Source organism: Pimephales promelas, chromosome 19 (assembly GCF_988280905.1).
Source record: "Pimephales promelas chromosome 19, fPimPro1.hap1.1, whole genome shotgun sequence".
Classification (NCBI taxonomy): Eukaryota; Metazoa; Chordata; class Actinopteri; order Cypriniformes; family Leuciscidae; genus Pimephales; species Pimephales promelas.
Window position 1 is genome coordinate 32,264,379 of NC_142787.1, and position 26,563 is coordinate 32,290,941.

General features: G+C 41.7%; 1 protein-coding gene across 6 annotated transcripts in view; it reads right to left on the bottom strand.

Annotated features, from left to right (window-relative positions):
* klf8 (Kruppel like factor 8) overlaps positions 1-26,563 on the bottom strand; it is a 32,702-nt gene that overhangs the window by 3,921 nt on the left and 2,218 nt on the right. For 2 of the 6 annotated variants that reach the window (XM_039676414.2, XM_039676410.2), the window contains exons 3-5: positions 12,894-12,998; positions 5,763-6,219; positions 1,271-1,382 (exon numbers count right to left, since the gene is read on the bottom strand). In XM_039676414.2, coding sequence (XP_039532348.2) covers positions 1,271-1,382; positions 5,763-6,219; positions 12,894-12,944 — 620 coding nt within the window. In that variant the 5' untranslated portion in view covers positions 12,945-12,998. Of the gene's footprint in view, positions 1-1,270; positions 1,383-5,762; positions 6,220-12,893; positions 12,999-13,122; positions 13,446-19,789; positions 20,015-25,448; positions 25,760-26,563 lie in introns of those variants that run through there. The other 4 variants (XM_039676412.2, XM_039676411.2, XM_039676415.2 and 1 more) reach the window with 4 other exon arrangements.

The window sequence follows — 26,563 nt, forward strand, 5'->3', positions numbered from 1 at the left end:
CACTCTTAACCCTATAGAGCCAAGAGAGTATGATAGTCCAGATTATTAGGCCTCTGAAAAAAAACCTGAAAAAAAATCAAGAAACTGGAGTGCGAGTTCACAGAAAGTCTCCAGATGAATGAGCCCTTCATGAGGGATTGACATGTCATTAGTTTCAGTGTTTTAGTCTTCTGTTCAGACTCACTCTAATAGAAAACTAAGGCACAAAGACCATAAAAAGATGATAAAAATAAGTGGACTGTGTATTTTATTTCCCATTACAGTTTCATGTTTGGCTCGGGACTTCACATTTCTCTGACGACTAGAGAAGGGGTTTGATAAAGACCAGTAGTGATGTACTCAAACATGTGCCTCGTCTAATGTATGTGCATGTGTAAAATAATCTGTATAAAAACACAACATCACAGAATTATAGATGTGAACGGCACCATTACGACCCCTAGTGCAACAATCCTAACTGGCCAGCAGGGAGAGCTAAAGAGCAAGTGTGTGTGTGTGTGTGTGTGTGTGTGTGTGCGTGTGTGTAAATTCCATACAGCTGGAGAGCTTCCAGTTCAGTGCCGCTCTCTCTCCCATTCCCCCCTCCCCCGCCCATCTCTCTCTCCTCCTCCTTTCCTTCCTCTCTCGCCCTCAGCCTCTTCCTCTCTCTTCCTCTTCCTCTCTCGCCCTCAGCCTCTTCCTCTCTCTTCCTCTTCCTCTCCCTCGCGGCTGCTAACCAGTCCCCGACTCATTTCCATTGGACTTCTCTCTCCCAGCAATCACCTGACCGCATGTCCGAACGATCACACACACACTCGTTCTCCATCCTGCCGTCACACTTCTGTTTGTCCTTCTTTGCATTTTACTCCCTCTTTCAAAGATGTGACGACATTGCAAGTTATGTAACATTGTTTACACCCAGTTTGGAGAGAACCCTGCCCAGCAACACACACACACACACACACACACACACACACACACACACACCCAACAGAAGAGGACGCATGCAGCTTGAAGAGCCATGGGCCTCCAGTGTGCTGAAGGTTATATAATCATCCAGAGGAGTGGATGGGGTCGTGATGCCATTAGAGCCTCTTCCACACACTGCACACAGAGATCCCGGGACAGAGATCTGCAGATGTGGGATATGGGATATGGGATATGGGATATGGGATGTGGGATGTGGGATGTGGGATATGGGATATGGGATATGGGATATGGGATATGGGATGTGGGATGTGGGATGTGGGATATGGGATATGGGATATGGGATATGGGATCTGTCTCTCACCTGGGATCCATCCCCTGCACGCTGAACGAGGCCGACCCAGACTCGGTGCCGCTCTCCACATCGCTGTCCGACTGAAACTCCACCGGAGAGGTCGAGCCCGGCTTTATACGCACTGAAACCACAGATACAGGACAACTGTCAGATGCTGAATCACAAAATCAACATCACTGAAGTATTTAACCCTTTAATGACAATCATTATATTTTTTCAAGTGCCACTATTATACTATTTTAAAGGTTCCTAATATAGACCATTTCACAAGATGTAAACAACACTGGTCCAGAAGCACTTCCTGTTTCAGTTTGGAACGGTTTTCTTTATTTCACATCTTAAAGGTGTTTGTTTAACTTCCTGTTTCAGTTTGTAACTGTTTTCTTCATTTCACATGTAAAGAAAACATCTTAAAGATGTTTGTTTAACTTTTTGATTCAGTTTTAAATGTTCTGTTGGTTGTATTTTATCCCAGCTTTTATGTAGTGTTAAAAACTGAAACAGGAAGTGCTTCTGGACCAGTGTTGTTTACATCTTGTGAAATGGTCTATAATACATTCGAGCGCGAGTCATCCTTTGGAAGTGATTTGATTTGCTCGAAAAACAGCGTCTTCTTAAATGACGAGTCGACAACATCTACGCTACAACAGCAGTGTGTGAGGATGTGTTTACCATGAAGACAATAAACGTGTGGAAACCTAAACGACGTTCGTGACTAACTCTAAACAGTTAGTTTCATTGAAATTATAGTTATTAATATTTATTTTTTAAAGATTTTGATGAGCATTTTTAATGTACCCATCCATACATACATAATGTAATTAATTCTATTTATTAAAACCAAGTATAAATCTCATCAAGTTACTGTTTTTAAGCATTTTTACATTCATTCCAAAACAACTAAATGCTGTAACAATATTAAAGGAGTAGTTCACTTTTGAAAAACTTTTGCTGATAATTTACTCGCCCCCGTGTCATCCAAGATGTCCATGTCTTTCTTTCTTCAGTCGAAAAGAAATTAAGGTTTTTGATGAAAACATTCCAGGATTTTCTCCATATAATGGACTTCAATGGGGTCCAAAAGACAGTTTCAGTGCAAACTGTTCAAAGGGCTTTAAACGACTCCAGATGATGAATAAGGGTCTTATCAAGGACACTTCGAGTCATGACTCGAAAAAAGATTTGTTCATTTTGACCATTTGAGCTTATAAAACTTAAACTTTGTTATTTATTTATTAAATGAGCGATCGTTTCGCTTGATAAGACCCTTATTCATCGTCTGGAGTCGTTTAAAGCCCTTTGAACAGTTTGCACTGAAACTGTCTTTTGGTCCCCATTGAAGTCCATTATAAGGAGAAAAATCCTGGAATGTTTTCGTCAAAAACCTTCATTTCTTTTCGACTGAAGAAAGAAAGACAGAGTAAATTAGCAGGAAATTTTACTTCTGAAGTGAACGAATCGCTTTAACATCATCATGTTGTTCTTCAGACTGATTCACGAATGCGAACGAAGAGGCGGGATTTATCGCACCAGCCAATCACATCCAATCATAGCGAGATGAGGCATCGTCTCCTCTCACGTGACTTTCCCCTCTTCATTCCCAATCACCCACCGCACGCTTTAGGGTAAACTCGATGGGCTCATCTTTATCGACGGGTTCTGGTCACATGGTCGGGTCGTTTAAAAGCCTTGCACTGAAATGAGGCGCGAGTCAAGCAAGGGACAAGAAATCAAATCAAACACAGCAAAGCATTCCTGCCAAGACCTCGCTTCCAGATCCAGATCCTGACATCTTCTGTGTGTTATTTGGCAGCCAGATAGTTCAAGTCCACAGGATGAAGAAATGGAGAAGGAAATGTTCCATGTTGACTCATCGAGTACTGGGTGGATATCTCTGAACACCGGCGGAGGACATGATCTGGACATGCCCAGGAGTGGAAGAGGCCGTTCATTAACCGTCTACTCTCCCTAAACCCGACTGGCCCAACATCATCCTCCATCTACAGACACACTCACACACACACACACACACACACACACACACACACACACACACTCATGGCCTGTTCAGTCCTCCACCTCGAAGTTCCCCATAAACTCAGTCCAAAAGAAACTGATCTACATGATGACTTCTTTGAAGATGGTCCCCACCCAAATAACACAATTTACTGACCTTCATCATCTCCCATTACATTACTGAGTTTCAAAGAGCTACATATAAAAGTTAATAACCGAAAACAAAAGGAGCCGAACACACCTCCTCCTCCTCCTCCTCCTGCCTGAGTTTGGACTGGTCTTGAATCAGCGAGTTAAACCAGCGTTCGCATTTCCTCCACAGTGTAATTTGGGTGGAGTTCTCCCATTAAAAAACATCAGTACATTTTATTAATTTTCGGTGTGTTTTATGTTCTTATTACGGTCCGAGACCTGCAGGGGTCTGGGTTAAGACACTGGTAATCTGAAGGGTGCGGCTTCACTCTCTGTGCATCTATACAAGCGATTTCTAGATTATCCTGACAGAATTCATCAACTAACCCATTCAGAGACGTCCTGTTGTATTCCACATGTTAGTCTGTCCATCTTTGACTCACTCCGCTTTAAACATAACAGGCAGAACAGTTTCTGACATTTTAGTGTGTGTCTGCGTGAGGTAATCCGAGCTGCTAACACACACACCCTTGAAGCTCCGCCCCCTGTGTCGGGAGCTGCAGCTCATTTGCATTTAAAGGGCCAGACACAGAATAGAACGTTTTTGCTAACCCTCAAAATTTTAACATGCTATATAAATATAACTGTGGGGTATTTCGATCTAAAACTTCACATACACACAGATTTATTTTACATGAGCAATAGTAATAATACAAGACCACTAATGAATATTGTAACTTGAGGGAAAACTGAGGTTAAGTTTTATAACTTCTCCTGCTTAAAAGTGAAATGCGGATGATGAAACAAATCCATGTTCCAATGAAAACCCTTTTTGTGAAACTGTAACATGGCCTGAACTTGTGTTGGTTTTAAATAAAGGCCCAAAAATGTTGAATTTCGAAAGTTTCATTATCTCCTTTGATTAAAAGTTTAAGCTTGTTTGTGCCTCACCCTGAAATCTTCTTTTGTGTCTTTAATACGCAGATATACATGTGTGGGAAGAAGCAAAGATAACTAAACAGCAATTGCACGAAACTGTAAGTGGGCGCGACCGAGGGTGTGACGACCAAAAGGAAACGGGTAGAGCTGAAGGAGAAGATCAGCAGAACCATATGAACAATATAGAGGAAACAAGATTCGGCACAGACTCATATTTGCAGACCGACTTCAGAATGAGACTTACTGTAACACAAAACACTTTTAGTTGCGAGAGCATGCCACTACTGAATAGGAATGAATGTGATTGGACTCCTTAACTGGTCCTTTAGTAGATGAGGATTAAAAAAATAAGGAAAATAAGACTTATTGGAGCCTGTCAAATGTCAAACGATTTTGAATTGAAGAAGTCAACAACACAGCAAAAACGAGAGCTGTTAAAGTTAATGATGCAGTTAAAGAGCTAATTAAAGGGAGAGTTCACCCCAAAATTTAAATCTTTCGTGCAGGTTTGCAACAACATGAGGGAGAGTAAATGATGACTTTTCTTTTATTTAATTTCACCCTTTAACACTATTTTAGCAGCATTAACGTCATTAAATTTAACATTATAACTTCTGGATTCTTTTCTCTATAAACTGATCTGAACCTTCAGAGATGATTGGAGCTGATGTACGATTACATCTATAAAGCGTAGGGACAGTTTGATCCACGAATTAATGCAGATTTAATCCTTTTATGTTTTATTGTTTTGTTTTCTGAACAGTAATATTGTGAAATATTATTACAATTAAATAACTTTTATTTTAATATGGTAGAGTGGATATTGTTTTTCTTTAAACAAATAAACTCAAATATTTAAACTATGAAAATATTATTATGATAAATAAAATGTAAATATTTAATACAATTATACTTTGTCTATTATTAATTATTATTTTATATTTTCATTTAATTAAATATTTGATTGATTCACCACTCTGGTAACAAGCAGCTAAAATTAATTAATCGTGATTAATTGCATACAAGATAAAAGTTTGTGTTTACATAATACAAATGTCTTGTGTGTACTGTATATACATTTTTTTGTGTATATATATTAGTGTATATATATATATACACATATCCACACACGCATGTATATTTTTGAGAAATATTTGCATTTATATACTGTATATATAGGCCTATATATATTTATATTATATATAAATAGAAATATTTTATATGTAATAAATATAAATATATGCGTGTGTGTATTCATAAATACAAAATAATTATACACAGTACACAGACGTATCTTATGTAAACACAAAGCCCATGACCCTAACCCGAGACTTTTCCCATTAATGACCACTATACTGTGCTACTGAGGTTTTAAACTGGTTCTGTATCCGTTTCAGGTCAAAGGTCCTCTCACCTGACCCCTCCGACCGGCCGTCGCTCCCGATGAGCGGGACCGTGATGGCGGCGGTGGCGACTCCGTCTGTGGGTACGGTGGTGTAGACCACGGGTAAGGACTGCACCACCACGGGGATGGTCTGCAGCTGCCCCATCTTACTGGGCATGCTCACTGAGGGGATGGTGTGGATGACATGGAGGATCTGCTGACCTCCGACCCCTTGCGTGGACGCCAGGATGGAGCCCGCCGACAGCACCGTCGGGATGGTGGCGCTTATGTTCTGGAGGGTCGGGTTGGCAGGGGTGGAGGTCGCCGTGGCTACCGGGAGGGAGGGGCGGGGCTTGTTGAGTGACAGGTCCACTGGCTCCGTCTGGTCGTCATCGGCGTGTCGGGCGCTGATGTCACACAGCGGAGGCGGGGACGACTTGATTTTGAGGTCTGTGGGCTCAGGATAATCGTCTAATGGCTCTTCTTTCTGTAGAGGCAGAAAAAGAGAAGAACATGTGACGTAAACGAGGATAATAAGGAGATAAGGAGGAATATAGAAGAGCAAACGAGGAGATTAGGAGCGACGGAAGGAAAGGAGGACAGAGCTTCACAGAACACAGGCCTGAAACTGGCCCGAGTCCAGCTCAACACAGACAAACCTCCACACTCACATTTACACACACACACAGTCAAAGCAAGATCTGTGTGTGTGTGTGTGTGTGTGTGTGTGTGTGTGCTCAAGCTACACCCTCTAAGACTCTTTTGGTAAAGGTAATAAAACAAACGGAACGTTTGAAAGCAGTTCTTGAATGATGCCTCATGCAAACAGAGATGTGTGTGTGTGTGTGTGTGTGTGTGTTTTAGCGCCAGCGAGGGAACGGTCAACTTAAAAACGCTAAGCTTGTGGTGCTAGGAAGTCGTATGTGGTTGCTATGTGGTTGCTAAGGTGCTTTTATCACATTGTTCGGCAGTTTCCGGGTTTATATACACTACTCACACATTTATAGCCTAATATTTTCCCCAATGGCGGCAGTCTACTTTTCAACCCTTATTTGCATGATTGTTTCACCAATCATTATTAATATTCGGGTGTTTAGTGACCCGTATCTAAATCTAGCATGGATGGATCTGATGCAATAATATAAAACTCCCCTGATATTAGAGTAACCATTACAGAAAAATAAAATAAAGTATATTTTTCTACCTTTTGGAGCTTTATATATATATAATAGCAAATAGCATTTTTAATGAAAACTAGACAGGGCCCAAAATAGACCCTTGTGGAGCCCCGCTGGTGATGGGTACAGTCTTCACTGTTAAAGATCTTTGCTAAAGATAATTTAGATCAGATTGGCTATAGAAGGTCCTGTGTGAACGGGCATGATCTCTTTCCTCTTTCCTCTCCTGCATGGTCAGCACTGGGGTTTTCCCTGTATTTTTGTGTTCAAACAAAAAAAAATTGCATCTTTTAATATGCAAAGCATGGCAAACATGGTTAAATGAAGAATAAAATCGAAAAGGGAATACATTAATTCTTTGGGTAGTTTAATGTTCACCATTAAATTCATTCAATATGTTTTGAATATTTCTTTTTTTATCATTAAAAAGGTGTATGTAATATTGTGTGACAAATATATCATATAGTGTTTATTATTAATATTTTCCAAGTAACACTTTTTTTATTCAGGTAAGCTAATCTCTTGGCTAACTAAAAACATCTAGCTTATATTTAGCATGTAAATGGCCACATGGCAGGATTGATTTTAAGAATTAATAAGTACATTTGTAAAAAAAAAAAAAAAAGTGTTTCATTTTTATGTAAATAATGTCACACCATAAGACACAAAACACTGAGCACTAGTGAGCATTAGATATAGAGCTTTTCAATTAAAAAAAAATAACCTCTTGACCTTCCAAACCACTCCAGAGATGACACTGCAACTTCCTGGTGGAGTGTGGACCTCTTCATCATAATGATGTCCAAATTATTGCCCGTTCAAAATATAGATGACGCCCATTTTACAGACAAAACGTATTTGGCCAGAACTTGCTTTAAAATCATCCAGACATCAACACTCTCTGTGTCCATTAAAGATGCATAACTCTGTTACTTAAAACTGGAAATCTAACAATTATTTACACTTTGCTGATATAAACGGTCATATTGCACACCATATGACAGTTTTGATGTTTAGATAAAAGTAGATAAAAGTCCTTATCCACCAACTGCAGCTGTACTCTGCTGTAATAATATCTTAAAGGTGTTTGGCCATCATGGACAGGTGGAGCTGCACGTCCTGTCGTCCACAGGTACTGGCCGAGGCTGTGTAACTGGAGGAGACGAGAGAGAGAGAGAGAGAGAGAGAGAGAGAGAGAGAGAGAGAGAGTGGGCCGGGGTGGAGCGAGACACAGAATAAGGGGAGAGTGGGTGGGAAAAGCCTCTGGTTGGCATGGAAACTGGGAGGTATATCAGCGGCTCAGTTTCCCCCGCCCGACCCGCCCACCTCTCTCTCTCTCTCTCTCTCTCTCCGGTTCTCCACCCTCCATCCCTTCATCCACTCCACCTTTCCTGATGCTCAAACCCGAAGAACCCGGTAAGAGCGAGTCGCTGGAGTCGGGTGATCGACACCCGTAAGTGACCCAGTTATCACGAGCGCTGTGTGGGATGATGATCGAGTGTGTTCAACATCTTTCAGCAGTCGCTGTCGGCCCGAGGCGGCGAGTGTGTGTTGTGATGAAGACGAGCCTTGTGGCTGATCATTATCTAAACCTATTGTGTTTGATCTGTGTGATGTTTCACTGCTGCACATTAGTTATACATGTGGATTGTGTTAACCAGAAGCAGACACAAATGTAGGATAATTGTGAGAAACAAACACTGCATCAGACGGGTCCTTCACAAATCAACATGCTAACTAACTGCTTATTTATATATAAATATATCACAGACACATTAGGTTAAGCTCTCAGTGTAATAATAATTATGATATGTATATGATAAAATCCTAAAATGATTTATAGCAGGATTTTTTGGTATCATGTGAACTGTATAAAGCATTATTTTTGCTGGAAATGTTTCACATCTAACATACATAACCACAGTTTTTACTTATTTTTTATCTAGCGACTGAAAACCAGTCCTATATTCTGAACATCACAGAGCAGATGAGCCACGTGACACACACACACACACACACACACTCCACATTAATGTGCCAAGCTGCAGCATAACTGGCAACAGTACACACAGGTTACACTCGTGCGGAGTGTGTGTGGCATGATGTGTCAGAACATGAAAGTGTATATTGTGTCCATAAGGTTCACACTATCAAGTGTTTGCCATCATGTTTTCAGATTGCCGGATCTCGCCGTGGATAAACAATAACAGCCAACTATAACATATCAGACACACACACAGATCCACAGTGACCCGAGTCGCCCAGCGAGTGTGTTGAGAGTGTGTGACGAGGAACTGCGGCGCCGAGACACCGATCCACGACTCTCAGAAAAGCAGAACAAACGAAACTGAAACTGCAAACACGAGTTTCTGGAGAAAAATCCTTCTGTTTAATATTGTCAGGAATGATGAACTGATGGCAGTATGACCCCGTGCTGACCTCGCCGATGACCATTAACACTGGCCGTTCATTATATTCCCAGTGTGCACCACATCTCCACCGCAGAGACGAGGGGGACAAAACTCATATTCGATTAATCAAAAACAAAACAAACAAAAGATTAATCGATTGAAAAAATAATCATTTGTTCCAGCTCTAGTTGAATGCTTTAATCACCTTTTTATTCATTCTTTTAAATAAGTTTCACAAAACAACAGTAGAGAGGGACAGCAATACTAAAGTTCAGAGACGCGACGGCGGCGTCAAAATAAGGTCAACAAAGATGACCGAAATAAAGACGTCAGTCGAACAGTAGAGTCGCTTTACAACAACACCAATCAAAGCAGCGGAGTGTGTCCTGAAGCCAACCAATGAGGAACTGAAACAGGCATACACTGAACACACACACACACACACACAACTCAATATCAGACAGCTGTGAGGACTTCATCACACCAGAGAAACTAACACACACAAGCGAAACAGAACCAAAGGCTAACCATGACAGGCGGTGTCGCGCTACGCCACGAGTTTAGGAATAACAAACAGGAACAGCACATGCTCAGTCCGTTCAGTTCTGGTTAATGTTTAATGGATTAATTGATCATTAAAGGGTTAGCTCACACAAAACTTAAAATTAATTACTCCCTCCAAACCCATGAGACTTCAGAACGCAAATGAAGATATCTTTGATGAAGTCCGTTGACCCCTCAGTAAGCAGCACCATCATTACAACAAGGCCCAGAACGGTAGTATATATATTATTATTATTATTATTATTATATAAATATAAATATAGCTGCGAGCAGCGATTTCTGGGCGTTGAAAGTTGCAATACCGCTGCGCTCTATGGAGGGATCAGAAAGCAGAAATATCTTCATTTGTGTGTCCGAAGATGAACGAAGGTCTTCCGGGTTTGGAACGAGATTTCTGGGTGAACTAAACCTTTAATTTAAACAACAAAGGATTCTGGGAATTTATGTAAAGTGACATCCACAAACAATCCCACCCGCCCCGGGCCTCACCAGCCAACCGGGTTACAATATTACTGTGTTTACAGGGATTTATTTGATAGACAAACGTTTGTGTGTTTGTGCACAAGACTACCTGAAATACCTGGCAACCCCCTGGCCTGCACGCCACACACTTCCCTCTCACAGCCGCGCGGCGGGTCAGATACGCGTGTGAAACGACCGCAGATCTTAGCGGAAGCTAGAAGGTACTTTTGCCCAAACTGAACAGCTCAGTCGAGATCAGCTGACTCGGACTTTCCCCATCGGATTATTGCACAGATTTCCCAGCAGTGACTAGAATACACACCAGAAGAGCTGGCTGCGGAAAACACATTCGACACAGAGAAGGCTGTGTGTGTGTGTGTGTGTGTGTGTAAATGGGTGTGGAGCACATCTTTTTGCTCGAGTGCTCCTGTTAGTTCCAGGGTGTGTGTGTGTGTGTGTGTGTGTGTGTGTGCGCCCCTGCAGGTATGTGCTGTTGTGTGTGTGTGTGTGTCTTCCGGCTGCAGGAGTGTATTGTGCGGGAGTGGGAGTGTTGCGAGGGGGTGGGGAAGTGTGTGTGTGTGTGTGTGTGTGTGTGTGTGTGTGGGGTATTGGGGAGGCTACATCACAGTCGCTCAACTCCCGCCAGAGCTTCGTTGCCATGACGACGGCGGAGCGGAAGCCTCCCTCCATATATCCTATTATGGCTGCGGCGAGACTTGGAAGAAAAGGACAGATATGATGATAGAAGGACAGAAATAGAAAGAAACCACCAAAAAGTGGAGGATGAGAGTAAAATATTAACTGTGACGTGTAGAAATATGAGGAAACGCTTCCTTACGTGGAGCTTTGGTCCGTAATGCCACACAGAACAGGGAATGGCAGTTAATGATCATTCTTTCATTTCCTCATGCCCTCTCGCGTATATTCAGTCATGTTCCCAAACATCGCTCTGATAGGTGGAGCTGGATTTAGGTCTTTCCTACTCTATTGCTAATCTATGGTGTGCATTTCAAACACAAAACAGGAAGTGCTTTACAAAAACACAAACTTCAATTTGATTCGTTGACTTCGCACAATTTCCAGGGTACACGGGTTTGTCTTGGTCTACAGGGAAAACAGTTGTGTTGTGTTATGTTGTTGTGTTATTGTTGTGAGGCAGCTTGTATGAGCTTTTCTGAGAAAGTCAAGAGTTAAAGTTTGTAAGGTTCATGGAAGAGAGTAATCATCACAGAAGAATCTACGGCTGGTCATGTGACATCTCAGACTGAGTCCGACGGCTCCTTCCTGTCTGATGTAGCGGCTCTTCACCAGCGCAGTGTGCGATTTATTTATTTATTTATTTATTTATTTTTTTAATTGGACAACATTTTTGATCTGTTGTCCAAGAAGAAAAAAACTATTTTATATGCATATGATGCCTAAAAGCTATATTTTTTTAAATAAAATGTGCCCTACAGTGGTGTGAATAAGTTTGGACACCCATGCTAAAGTTGCCTAAAAAGAGGAATAAAAATTGGCATGGGGTACTTTCCATAAGATCATCTTTCAATGCAAATCAAACCAGCTATTAGGCGAACTGAAGTAAAACCATGCCAATCTCTAGATGTGGTGGAAGGTGTGTGATGATGCGGGGATATTTTAATCCCAAAGGCCAAGGGAACTTTATCAGGATGCATATTATCCTGGATCCATGAAATAACTGGCTTTTAAAAATAAAAATCTGCCTGACTCTATGGGGATTTAACATAGGGGTGTCCTGACTTATGCACCCTGTATTTTAAGGAAAAACATTTATTTATTTATGATGCATTATTCATTCACAAAGAAAATTGGTGTCCTTAAAGGTTGGAGTTTTCCTCAATTTTCTAATTAAGGCATTAAGATCAATATCCAAAAGATGATTTTTTATTCCTCTTTTTAGGCAACTTTAGCATGGCTGTCCAATATTATTCACACCACTGTATACAGACACACATATTTTCATACAAATATATTTCACTTAAAGGGACCAACTACATTTTGTTTTTATAATGTCATTATAATGCAGATCATTATGATCATTTTAATTTCTGGGTGAACAATTCCTTTAACCTCTAGCATTACTCAGTCTGTCGATTAACAGTTAAGCAGTTAATTATGCGCATCCCTCGCCTCCGTCCAATCAACAACCGATAGATAGAACCCCACCTACTTTTTTTCTTTCTTATGATCCGTTTTAATTCAATTGTGACTTCACCTTCTGAATGTACAAATCATATAATCCAGACAATCACTGTGTAAACTAATATGAACTGCATTTGTAGTATAAATGAAACATTGGCCTAACAGATTCTGCCCTGGCCTTATCCTGAGAGAGGAGAGTCATCATGAGGAACCCTGAGGACCACCGACGTCACACACACACACACACTCACACACACCGTAACACACCATAACACACCCCAGTCCAACAACACTAGGCTTCAAACTCCCAGGACTCTCCCACTAGGAAGTTCAAACCCTACACACACACACACACACACACCACATTACAAAAGCCCACTCACCACCATACACTCCACCTCCTCCGGCTCAGTCTTGATTTGTATGGATGGCATCTCCTCAACGGGCTCAGAAGTGGCTGCACTGGATTTCTTCGGACTCGTCTGACACTGCAAAGCAAAAGCAGAGAACAGTTCAGGGATAATCACAGATTACCAACAGTCTGATAACTTAGCAGAACGCTAACCTCTGAACAGATCCGTAAAAACCTACAATTTGCTTGGACAAAATTACCTGAGTTTAGAAAGAAAGAAAAGTTATCAGGAGGTCACAGAGAAAGAGGATCCATTAGCCCCGACAGACTGATGTGAGAACAGTTAGAAGATAAAGTTTGGGGGAGGACGACACACACAGACATCAGGGAACAAAAGAGATGATTGGAAATCAAGTACAGGTCAATCAGACGAGGGGGGATGTCTGAAAATGGAGGGAGAATCACAGAAATGGGGAGAGAAAGGCAAGAGATGGTTCTAGAGACGGAGAGAAAGAACAACTGAACAAGCAGGGAGGAGTTCTCCACAATCCCGTGTCCCTCCCTGTCCGAGCGGAGCGGTCACACCCGGCTCTTTAAGATCGAATAGCGAGGGAAAGAGGCCTTAGAGTATTAGTGGAGAGAGAGGGAGAAATGTGCTAATGCTCCGGCATGGGGGTGGGAGAGGGGTCATGTGACCCAGCGGATTCCACCGAGGGGTGTGGCCCCCCATAAGCTGGGGTGTGGCCGTCCTCGACATGCCCCTCCTCTCGACCTGGCACACACACACACGTTCTCTGAGATAGCTGGAAAACAAACGCTTAATTCAAACTGAAGGAGAACAGAATATCTGCAACAGGGTCCAGAAGTACTCACTAAGGGGCTTTGGTGAGTAAATAAAAGTGTGGTACTCGCACATTAATTGGCACATTTAAGACTAATGATATGAACAATAGGCTGTCCTTTGCTGAAGTAAACTAGAACCACAACGAAAGGGGAAATTGTTAGTTAATACACAGTATATTTTCTATTATTTCTAATCAGGCACTGAATAAAGTACCCATACCAAGGGGAGCGGGTCTCTGCGGGGATCTCGCACAACACATCTTTAAAACCATCAAGGACTGTTTGGTCTGAAGAAAGTTCAAGATTTTGGCGATGTTATCAATTTATCGAGGTTTTCTTTTCTTCAAACTCCTTTCGAACAATAAATATTCCTCACATAAAAAAAAATGTCTCAATGTTTTTGTTTTAGTTGCCGCTAGACGACATGACGGAGAACGGCTCAAGATTCACAACGAGCTGGACAGAACACAGCTGAATAATACCAGTGTCAACAATCCCAAAATATACAAATATTTGTAATAGATTATTCAGTTCTATTCTGTTGGTAAAAAGTAGATTTTGGACACTGTCTGCAAGTTACACACACACACACACACACACACACACACACGCAAGACTGGCTCCGGCAATATAAAAGTATGTGAGCACTTGAGTGATTGAGAGTAGGACTCGTCCACTGGCCAACCCTTTGGAGAGCTGATGTGTGTGTGTGTGTGTGTGTGTGTGTGTGTGTGTGTGTGTGTGTGAGTGTGTGTGTCCTCCCCGGGGAGCTGTGCCGAGGGCAGTTCCAGGAATAAAGAGGGTGGGGTGGGTGTGACCCCCAGCAGGAAGTTGTGGGAGAGGAGGGGGCGAGAGAGGGAACATCAAGGATTAGAGAGAGAGAGCACACAGTGGAGGACAGCAGAGGATCAAGCGAAGAGTGAAGAGATGTGAAGGAGCGAGAGAAAGACAACCATCACAATCTGGGTCATGGCGTTCTCCCTCTCCCAAGCCCCCGTGGCAAAGCAGTCCCCGCCCCAGTGCAGCGTGGGTAGAGTGGCCGTCTGGGACTGCATTGCTCACCACACACACCCTTTTGTCCAGCCCTCCTTCTCCAAAGAAACTCATTCTTTAGTACTCATATTTAGGGTTTATTGGCTTTCTTGAACAACTTTAACAATTCTACCTTAAAGAGATAGCTCACCCAAAAATCAAAACTCTCTCAGTAATGACTCAACCCCGTAAGACCTTCGTTCATCTTCGCAACACAAATTAGGATTTCTTAAGGCCGGCCACCAAAAGTTCTGAAAGACATCGTTAAAATAGTCCGAGTGACTACAGCGGCCCAATCTCAAGTTCATCAAGCGACGAGAACACTTTTTGTGCGCAAAAAAAATAAATAAAAAAATAACGACTTTTTCAACTATTTATTTCCGTCTCTGTTGGCCTCGATCGAGTTCACGTAGCGAGAACCGCGCAACGCTTCTAACTCGTACGGCAACACAGAAACGTTGCGCAGTTAAACTACGTGAAATCTCAAGGCCAACAGAGACGGAAAGTTGTTATTCTCGTCGCTTGATAAACTTAAGATTGAGCCACGGTAGTCACTCGGACCATGAGTCATTACTGACAGAGTTTTCATTTTGCGAGGACTATCGCTTTAAGCATTTTAAAAGGAAGTGTTGAAGCTTGGGTGGGTGAAGACGTGACCTACAGTCTACATATAAAGCAGTCGTTGAAGAAACAGTCAGCGGCACACCAGCCCTCGCATCTCCTCGGCACTTCCAGAAAAAGCAGGAGCTTCCAAACCTTGAATCCAAACTTGACCATCGACTGAGGTCAGCAGAACCTTACTATAAACCCTATATCTAGTTGAGAATGAAGAATCTGATAACAGAAAACCATGAGACCTACTAGGACCAACAGGAGCTGTCCTAGCACTGAGAAGAAGTTACAGGACTTCAGCTGTGAAGGACCGAGAGCCGCATGTTGCTCAATCCTGTAACCAGAGATTGGACGCTGGCTCCATACCTCGAGCCGGCCCGACTGGACCCCCGTGAGGAGTGTTTGAGGGGTGGGGAGGTGTGTGTTGTTCTCTGGGACGTAGTGTTATTGTAGATATTAACCCAACTATGCACAATACACATCGAGAATTCAAGAAAACGTAAATTCCCAATTTATACTTTACACAACTACATTAACTCTTGTTAATTATTAGGTACTTGTTCCATAAATAAAAGCAGTCGGGGCTGTGTTAGTCTGGAGAGCATTCAGTGCATAAACACTGCAGTCCAGCACAATATCCCACAAGCCCACAGTGAACACAGGAAACACCAGAGGAAACTGCTCTGAGATCAGATTTTGACATCTGCGTAAAAAATCTGAGGCGAGATTGTGTCTCGTTATCCTGCTCCTGGATTATTATACACTAATTACCTTTATTGTGAAGAAAGCTTCCCTAATCTTTTACCTAATCTGAATAAGTAGGACAAAAAAAATCTTGCTTGCTTGTTAAAGCTCTTTTGTTTATTAAACATGTTGGTCTACAGTGGTGTGAATAAGTGTTTACACCCATGCTAAAGTTGCCTAAAAAGAGGAATAAAAAATCATCTTTTGGATATTGATCTTAATGCCTTAATTAGAAAATTGAGGAAAACTGCAACCTTTAAGGACACCAATTTTCTTTGTGAATGAATAATGCATCATAAATAAATAAATGTTTTTCCTTAAAATACAGGGTGCATAAGTCAGGACACCCCTATGTTAAATTCCCATAGAGTCAGGCAGATTTTTATTTTTAAAAGCCAGTTATTTCATGGATCCAGGATAATATGCATCCTGATAAAGTTCCCTTAAAATATCCCCACATCATCACACACCTTCACCACACCTAGAGATTGGCATGGTTTTACTTCAGTTAGCCTAATAGCTGGTTTGATTTGCATTGAAAGATGATCTTATGGAAAGTACCCCATGCCAATCTCTAAGTGTGGTGGAAGGTGTGTGATGATGTGGGGATATTTTAAGGGAACTTTATCAGGATGCATATTATCCTGGATCCATGAAATAACTGGCTTTTAAAAATAAAAATCTGCCTGACTCTATGGGGATTTAACATAGGGGTGTCCTGACTTATGCACACTGTATTTTAAGGAAAAACATTTATTTATTTATGATACATTATTCATTCACAAAGAAAATTGGTGTCCTTAAAGGTTGGAGTTTTCCTCATTTTTCTAATTAAGGCATTAAGATCAATATCCAAAAGATGATTTTTTATTCCTCTTTTTAGGCAACTTTAGCATGGGTGCCAACACTTATTCACATCACTGTACATCAGCACTAGTTTGCATGTTTTTGTCCAATTATCAGTTAGCACAGTTCCACTGACAGCGCTTTTCTGATCTCAGCTCTTCTCACTGACTTTGAGCAGTCGCCATTTTTGACATTTGATGTAAAGCAAGACTTTAAATTGCGCTTCCTATCAGCTGTTGAAGAGAGTAACTGACTGCGTTTGTCCTTGCGTTGCTCCGAGTCGCTCCGCTAACTCCATGTAAGGAGCTCGAGGATCAGCTATGAAACGAGATGTTCCTCTAGTGTTCACTGGAGACGGCCTGTACATCACTGGGGGGGGGACTCTTCTTTCCGTCAAGAAAACAAGATCTACGATGGTATATGCAGATCTGTGTGTGCGTGCACATGCTTTCCGCTGCTGTTTAAATATGTCAGAACAGTGTAGTTTTAATGCCGTCTGTTGAGGCCTAGGGCACATCTCGCTCTGTGTACCAGCCAGCGCTGTCACTGCGGCCCTCTCCGTCATCATCGGTCCAGCCAAACAAGAGCAAGAAAACAGAGAGAGAGACGAGGAGACAGAAAACAGGCAGAAGGGGAGGATACACATGTAAGGTCACATCTGTGTAGGGTGTGTAAGGGTTCTGTGACACACACACACACACCCTCCGGATCTTTCCTTTACCCTCTTAAAGGTACATCGCCTCCCGTTGGCCAAACACCACCCTGTGTGTGTGTGTGTGTCGGCCTTCTCCTCTACAGTTGTGCTGCCAGTGATGTTTCAGATGATAATAACACACTTTGAAGGAAGTCTCACAAAGCCAGACTTTTGAGTGGATTCTTATTGAAATGACTGGATTTTGTGCGATTCCCCAAACAACGGTAAATGTGACTGCGCTTCAGGACAGGATGAGGTTGTTTGACCTACACATCAAGTGACCAACGGTTCATGTTAAATGGGAGCAAAAACAGCATTAAAAATGCAAAATAAGTCAGTCCTGTTGAACCAGCGCTTGGGTTGATGACAGAAACATGAAGCGGTTAGATTCAGTCTGAGGAGTCTTTAGTCCCCAAAGCAGAGACTCTTCTCCTCATCTCCACCCTCTGCAAGCTGTGTGAGACAGAGCCATGCCACCCTCACACACACACACACACACACACACACGTCGTGCTGGAACAAAAGGGCTGTGTGTGACAGAGGCCGGCCTCTGCTGAGGGATGAGACGAGGGGAACTGAGGAGTTTAGGATCACCTGATTAAGGCCAGCAGGAGCGAGGGACAGCACACTCATTTCAACACAAATCACCCTAAAACAACGCATTGCAGAACAGGCTAACTGCAAAAAGCATTTCTCACACACACTTCTCATCATTATTGGCTACTTTGAAAGCTCACATGACTTACACTAGTTTATGTTTTGAAGCCATATGAAAGATATTTGAAATGAACAGACCAAAATGTAAAAGCCATGATTTACTGAGCATCAAACACGCCGTCAATGATGTTAATGAGGTTTGGCCACAAAACATGTTAAAAATAATTCCAAAGGGTGTTAAATAGCATTAGCATTAGCATTAGCACTGCATTTTGCAATCTAAAAGACTTTTGCAGTTAATTTGGCGGAAGAGAAAGATGAATTTCAGTGTTAAAGGGTTAGTTCACCCAAAAATGAAAATTCTGTCAGTATTTACTCACCCTCATGTTGTTCCAACCCCGTAAGACCTTCGTTCATCTTCGCAACACAAATTAAGATATTTAAGATATTAAGATCGCTCCTGCATACTAGTCCATAGGCTTCTTGACTCGAAAAGTCATTAAAGACATCGTTAAAATAGTCCAAGTGACTACAGGGGCTCAATCTTAACTTTATCAAACGACGCAAAAAACAACAAAAATAAGGACTTTACTTCAACTATTGGTTTATTTCTCCCTCTGCGCGAGTCAGGTTACTAGTTTAATAGCGTAAGCTTCTGTTATTGTACGTCACACGCATCACACACATGACCAGCGTCGGCCAATAGTGAGCCTTCGTGTGACGTAGCTTTACGCAATCACACTACGCTAACTGACTACAGGCTCATGGAGAAGGATCAAGTTGAAATAAAGTCCTTATTTTTGTTGTTTTTGCGCACAAAAAGTGTTCTCGTTGTTTGATAGTCACTTGGACTATTTTAACGATGTCTTTAATGACTTTTCGAGTCAAGAAGCCTATGGACTAGTATGCAGGAGCGATCTTAATATCTTAAATATCTTAATTTGTGTTGCGAAGATGAATGAAGGTCTTACGGGGTTGAACAACATGAGGGTGAGTAAATACTGACAGAATTTGCATTTTTGGGTGAACTAACCCTTTAACCGTTCAACCGTAATTTCAATCGTAACCGTTCTATTTCATCAAAAACAATGTTAAACAGGACTTTAAGTGTAAAATACCCAACTAACCCTTTAATAGCAGGCGTAAACAGGACCGTAAGATGTTTTTGGTCCTCTTTTGGAGGTTAAACTGAACGTTTTTCAGAATTATTCTTCGTGTTCCTCTGAAAAACCATCATAAGTGTTTGGATTCAGAACGCAATGATGATGAAGAGTAAATAATGAGCTAATTTTTGCGGTTTCTTTAACCCCAGTGTGTGTAGCCTATAGCTGCGAATACATTCAGGCAAGCGCACAAGCTTTCTCTTCACGGTTGGCACAGTCACCACAGCAGTGAACTTGCCCTTATCTCACCACACCCTTCTGACGCAAACTCTGCTGCTCGCCCTCCCCACCCTAACACACACACACACACACACACACACTCACAATAGTCCAAACCTGCTCATTCCTCTACCTTCAGCTCATTTCCAAAGAAAGGTCTGTCCTGCATTCCAGCAGAAATAAAGTTTCCTCACATGACGCGTCGCCTAAATGTTTGCCCTGGTCTGAAGCCATTAAGTGTGTGTGAAGCAGACGAGCAGCGAAGACAGGAAGGAAGAAGTTTCTCTCTCTGTGAGGCGGCTCATCTGCAGAGCTGCACCGAGACACAAAACACAGCAAGAAAGAGCCGGTGATGTCAACTTTAAAGGTATAGGGGCAAACACATCCCTGAGCGGACAGCCTTCACTTCCCCGAGAGAACGAGGACGGGAAACACACATTTCCAGCTCACTCCTCATAACGACGCTACAGTAAACGACTAATTCAAGTGTCCAGCATTTGCATGTTCAGACGGAGTTACACAAACAAAGGTTTGCAGCTAGTTTTCCAAATCACGTAATTTTCACATTCTGAGCAACGGCTTGCATCAATAGTCACACACACACACACACACACACAGAGAGAGACACACCCTCCCCACCCGAGCACCCCACCCCCGCTCCGCTCCTCTGCAGACGGTTGGCAGAGCTGCAGGGTTGCTATGGGGACGGGATTCTTTCCCTGTTAATGATTGTGCTGCAATAGTAGGGGGTCATTCTGTCACATCGGCTCTAATCTGGGGAGACATGGACAATATCCCGTCCCACACACCCCCCCCAGAGCCCCCACTCGTCCAAAACCCCTAAACTTGCTTTACTTCTTTTAGGTCTGGGAGCTAAGCTGCATAACGCTGCGAGTCCCCTTTAAATCTTTCTGAAAGTCTTGTTTTCCGTGTCCTCCGCTCCCGGACGCCCCAGTCCTCTTCAGACGGCTAACTAAACAAAAAACACTTCTTTGGTTTATCCAAGGTACGTTTGTTTCTTCCACCACCAGCAATATAGCCAACACAACCTCTACAAAAAGAAGTCCAGAACAATCTCAAGGCTTTACATGATCTGGTTTTTATTTTAAAAATGAAATTGAATTAAACGTATTTACTTTTAGGGATGCACCAAAACTTGTTTTTCCAGAACGACCAGTACTTTCGTTTTTGATACTTTCCAATTCAGAAACGTGTATTTTCATTGCATTTGTAATTTTTACAAATATTGGGTTGAGAGACCAAGAGAATAAGAATGATATTAGATGGTTTCTTTAGTTTAGTTAACAGATGTACTAAATATTGGTACTAGCTCATCTTTATATAGGCCTAATTTATTAATTCATGCTTCTGGTCATATTTTGTTATTGGAAAAAAGTCCCAACTCTGAAAGGACTTTACTCTACAGTATAGCTGACATCAACACATTTATCATACACAGGATTTTTCATCACTTAAATCTCACACTATGAATGTAAAATGTGTTGTGAACTAAGTGGAGGACCAACGAACACAGCTCAAATATATCCACTAATCCCGAGAGGCCTTTCGCTAGAATAATGTACCGTGTGCACAATCAGTGAGCTGAAAACGGTGGATATTAGTGTAAAATATAGATTATTAGAAACCAAGATGCCAAGAAACTGAACTAAATAAAGGGGCAGATGGTAATATTGAAGTCAATGGTCCTAAAATTCATTTTTGGAGCTCAAGCTAGGACTGGATTATTGCATTTAATGATCTGGAGAGCTGATCTGATTCATTTGTGCTTTCTTTGAGAATATAAGATTTCCGTTTCTTAAAGGGTTAGTTCACCCAATAATGAAAATATGTCGTTAATGACTCTCAAGTAATCTTACGTGTTACAATTTCCAACCCAGAAATCAGATTAAAGTTACTTATCCAATTTACTGTGCGTTACTATTTTTGTCATTTTCTTTAGAAATGATGGCTGACATGCGATATGAAACAGAAATGTGTGTGATAAAATCACAACACACCCCTTCCAAATCCCAGAGTTATCCTTCCCGTCCAGATCTAATGCTACCACATCTTTAAATTACCTTAGTATTATTTTAAGTTAACATTATAAAAATACGTAGACCTACACCACAAAACTAGTTGAGGATAAATTCTTTAGAAACGGGCAATTCCAGCGTGGACGTGACATTTGAGGTAAAAAACAAAAATAAAAATAAAAACTTGAAATGTAAATTCTCAGAAAATGCATTTAATACCAGTATATCGAAACGTCTTATCCATATCCCCTTTAGACATTTACAAATAGGCCCATCAGTCTACACATGCGTTTTATATCTAAAAAAAAAAAAAACATCCGTTACAAATGTGACACAGAAAAAAAACAACAACTTTCACTTAGGTGGCAAAAGTACAAAAAGTAAAACTATCCACTGGAAAGAAGAGTTGGCTCATCTTCACAGAACATAAAATATTCATTTTGTCTTATTTTTCGGGAACGTATTTATGAATGATAAATAATTATACGTGACAGTTCCGGACTTGATCACTCTGAATGCGGCACTGAAAGACAACTTTCACATCAAACATAAAGCATATCCTTTCATTAAGGTGAATTTCCTTTTTGTATTAATCATATCTTAATTTTAATAAATGTTTCATCGACCAATTGCATGGATTTAATAAAGAAGTAGCCTAAATACGGTATATGACGGACAATAGATAATGACGACACGGCGCCGACGCCTGGAGCCCGTCTCGTGAGTCATAAATGAACCGAAACAGCGTATAAAGTAGGCCTACTTGCCTCACACACCAGAGAAATATATCTATAGAAAGCTTGAAATGTCTACTTTTAAACAGAACAATTCAAAAAGAAAGAAAACAGACTATATTCTCTGCTTATGTAATCCGTATGAAATGTGCATTTCTCTCTGGCGCATTCACTACTGAAGCGATCGCGAGTCAGGTCAAGAAAGACTGTGTTTTGTTTTATGTTTTAGAAAAACAAGTATTATATTAAGTGAAGTAAAGAGAGACTGTCATTATTTTAATTTTTTTATAAAACAGACCGTCGGTGTTCTGGGATGTGACATTTCTGCTTTTCTTTTGTTTAAACCTATACATTTATCCATTTGTCCTGTTCTGTCAATCTGCGTGAAATATAAAATTGAGCTCATTACAGAGGGCGGAGCGAGCGGGACGATTCCTCCCGGCAACAGTCCAATTAGCGGTAAATAAACATTTCAACTTTAAATGTATGAAATAATAGGAATTTTTTGCGCTTATTCATTTTCGTTTGGACATGCATATGTTGGTGTTTTGATATTATTTTAAAATATGCTGTAAAAGGTAATTATAGCCTATGGTACGACAGTTATTTTAGGCTGTTAATGGAAAATAAAGCCAGTTGTCACGGCGGCACCCACTTTGGGAACCACTGGTATTGAGCAATACCTTTGAGCACAGTTCACTACACTAACTCAAGTAAAAGATGTCTGAGCTGGGCGAGTGAGTGGAGGCGGGGCTAATTTACATATTTGTGGATCCACGTGTACTAAATAAAACAAGGGTGTAGAGTTACATTCAAGCCTGCAAGAATTTTTTTTCCACAGGAAAAAAACATTGAAATGTCACTCAAAGATGAGTTTTAAGCGATAGAATTAATGACTACGGGGATTTTATACCAATGATTAATCCATGAATCTACAAGAGCAAACCAGTGAGCATCAAGGGTTTACACCTGAACGAGAGTCTTTATGACCTTGGGTTAGTGGATCATAAAAGACATGCTGGACTCATCCCACCTCACACACACTGTCCTGTATTCACAATAAGGCCTAAACTGAAGGAGACAAACGATCCAGGTTACCATTCTTGACAATAGAGGGGACAACGGGCTCTTTAAGAGGGGGCAAAGGTCAACAAAGCATGTGATGTCGAAGCACTACGCCATATTGTTGACTTACCTGCTGAAATATGTAAGGGAGGAAGAGTGATACCGAATCAAGTTTATACAAAACTGAACACAGAGTAATTGGTGTTGGACTTTTCGAGCGAAGCTTTAGGGTGTGAGTCAAAAACACGAGAGGCGATTAATAAGAACTGCTAGGCGTGGAGCAAAAACACAACCTCAGTCACACCCAGGCCGACTGCACCCTTCTCCTAAAAATAACTGCGCTCTTGGGCCGTGACGGTCCCTAACTGTCTCAACCCCTAAAAACAGATGCACTTTACATCACCCCCTGGCTGGCACGCTTGATTCGGCTGCCAATGGATGCCTCAACCTGAAACGATGTCACCCTGACAAACCCACGGCTGAGACGGACAGAGGGTTGGATGAGTGTTAAACACTTTGACCAAAGTTTGTCCGCAGATGTTAATGATTATCAGCTGTCTGGCACGCCCAGAGCACTCTCTGCTCCTCCAATGATAACGCCCCAGTCCCTCGCCTCCCTGACTCCACACCAACACTACATATTACAGGCAAAAAGTGCTGTACACTCACATTAATTATGTATTTTACATGTATGGGTTGCTGTACAGAGTAGATTCAAATGTGCAATACCTTAGCAATGCGTCTTTGTAGAGATGGTCAATATATCGGCAACACATTTAGGCATATCGAGATGATCAATAAGCTGGATGGTTTTTGTTTTAATGAACGAGACTCTATTTGATTCTGACTTGCCAATCATTGCATTCTGCAGTCAAATGTATTTGAATAATGATATATTACTATATAACTGACCATTAATTTGGGAAACGACTGTTACCATTAATTACCTTAACAATGCATCTTTGTGATGGATGAACATATTGGCCAGGCCAATATTACTGCAAGATATTTGGACACTTTTAGATGCATTAAATTAATGTATATAAAGCATCTACAAGTCATTTCAAAGCTCTCTAAAATACTTGATTGTGATTGACCAATCACTGCATTTTGCCGTGAAATAGTTTTAAAAGTTCATTTGGTAAATAATTTTCCAAAATAACCTCTTTGCTGTGTGCTGAACATCCTGTTAGGTTGTTATTTTGTGATAGAGACAGGCATTATTGCAGCTCTAGATATCAATATTACTCCCAGAACATACTTTTGTGCAACAATAACAAATAAACAGACAGTTACAACAAATGCACACAACAAATGTGATGTGACCCCTCCGTGTCATGGGATGTTCATGACAGCTTCCAGTAGCCTACAGACAGTCCTAGTTGAGTACAAGCTGCAGTCTCTTATTAAGCAATGCATTGCCGGCAACACATTCATATTTAGCCCTTTAATAACTGAGATCGGATAACAAAAGACGATAGAACAGAATTAGACGGCAGCAAAAACAATTTCTCCATCGCATGAATATGCAGGGCTGCTGTCCCTTTAAGAAATCAGCTAAGATGGTGTCTCTCCACAAGCGGACTCGGCGCGCTTCCTTCCTGCGCTCACACACACACACACACACACTCACACACACACTCTCACACTGCAGATAAGGCGACCCTGACGGATGTGACACACTGACTTTCTCACAAGTTGCACAAGTATTTCAATCGCACCAGCATTATCGTTAGGAGGCTTTCGGGTAAGGGGCTGGCTCAGAGGCGCATGCACAGCTCCGCTATTAACGGCTCGTTACGGTTAACGGCGAGCAAACCGAAACCGGGCAACTACTCGTAGATGAGGAACTCCTGCAGAATGGAAATAGGACAGCGAGTGCCGTCCAAAGCAACCGGCTACGTTGCAAATGAGCCTAAAGCGAACGATAAACGGACTTACTTTTTTGTTCCGAGTCTCCGTGTGCATCTCGGTATCTAAGCGGCGGCGGCGGCGGCGGAGGGGTGGAGCGGAGGGGGGGTCGGTCGGGTGGGGTGATTTCTGAATTACAGTCGATGTCAGTTCAGTATTAGAGGAGAAGGGTGCTCTCTTTGCCTCGGCGGATCACAGAAATCATATCCCCGGCGTCGAGAAATAAACCCTGTTTCCGTCGCCCGCTCGTCTCTCAGTGTGTGTTTGTTGCCGTGTTTCAGGGTTGGGCTCGAGCTGTGAGTCTCTCCTCCGCCTCTCCCTGCTGATGACCCCACCCTGCGTCCCCACCCCTTCGCTGTGTCAATCACAGCCGGCGTGTGTGTGTGTGTGTGTGTGTGTGTGTGTGTGTGTGTGTGCAGCCCGAACCAGCAGCGGCGCGTTGATAATAGGACTTCATCTTCATCATCATCATCATCATCTAACCCGTGTCACCTCACCTAATGACGTCAAGTTGCACCGGATGTTCGGAGCCACTTGTGGTGTTTTTGCTAAAGATGAGGCCTCATATGTGCATTCATTGCTGTGTGGAGACAAAATTGCCCCTAGAGTAGGAAAAATCTGACATTTAGGCTAATCTTGCTTTTTAATTTAAGGACATTTTTGTCCTGAATTAAAATGATTCTGTGTTTTTTATTTTCGTTCTAAAATGCAGAATAGTGTTAGGATTGGGATTTTAAATATGTATTTAAAACAATCAAAGTGTATATAGAGCGGTGTAGGTATGACATCACAGGCTAATTGGCAGTCAGCGTCACACCGGTTTCCTCAACAATAGGATTTTTCCATAGGCTTTTAAATGATTGCCAAAAAGGCTTTGTGACCAAAAAAAGTTTATGATGTCATACTTGCACGTTTTTTCTATCATGATCATTTTCACAGATGAACATAAGTTGTGGATTTGGAAGATGCAGTCACCTGAAGTAAAAAGCTAAAACTACACCAACCTTACGCTTCCAACAACTCAAAAACATTTGTATTAAACGTTTGAGTAAGAACAATTTGTGAGAGCAGTTATAAGCATAAGCGGACTGAGTTTAGCTACCTTTTCTGCGATGGCGTTTCATCTCCTCGACAGCCTCTCGAGT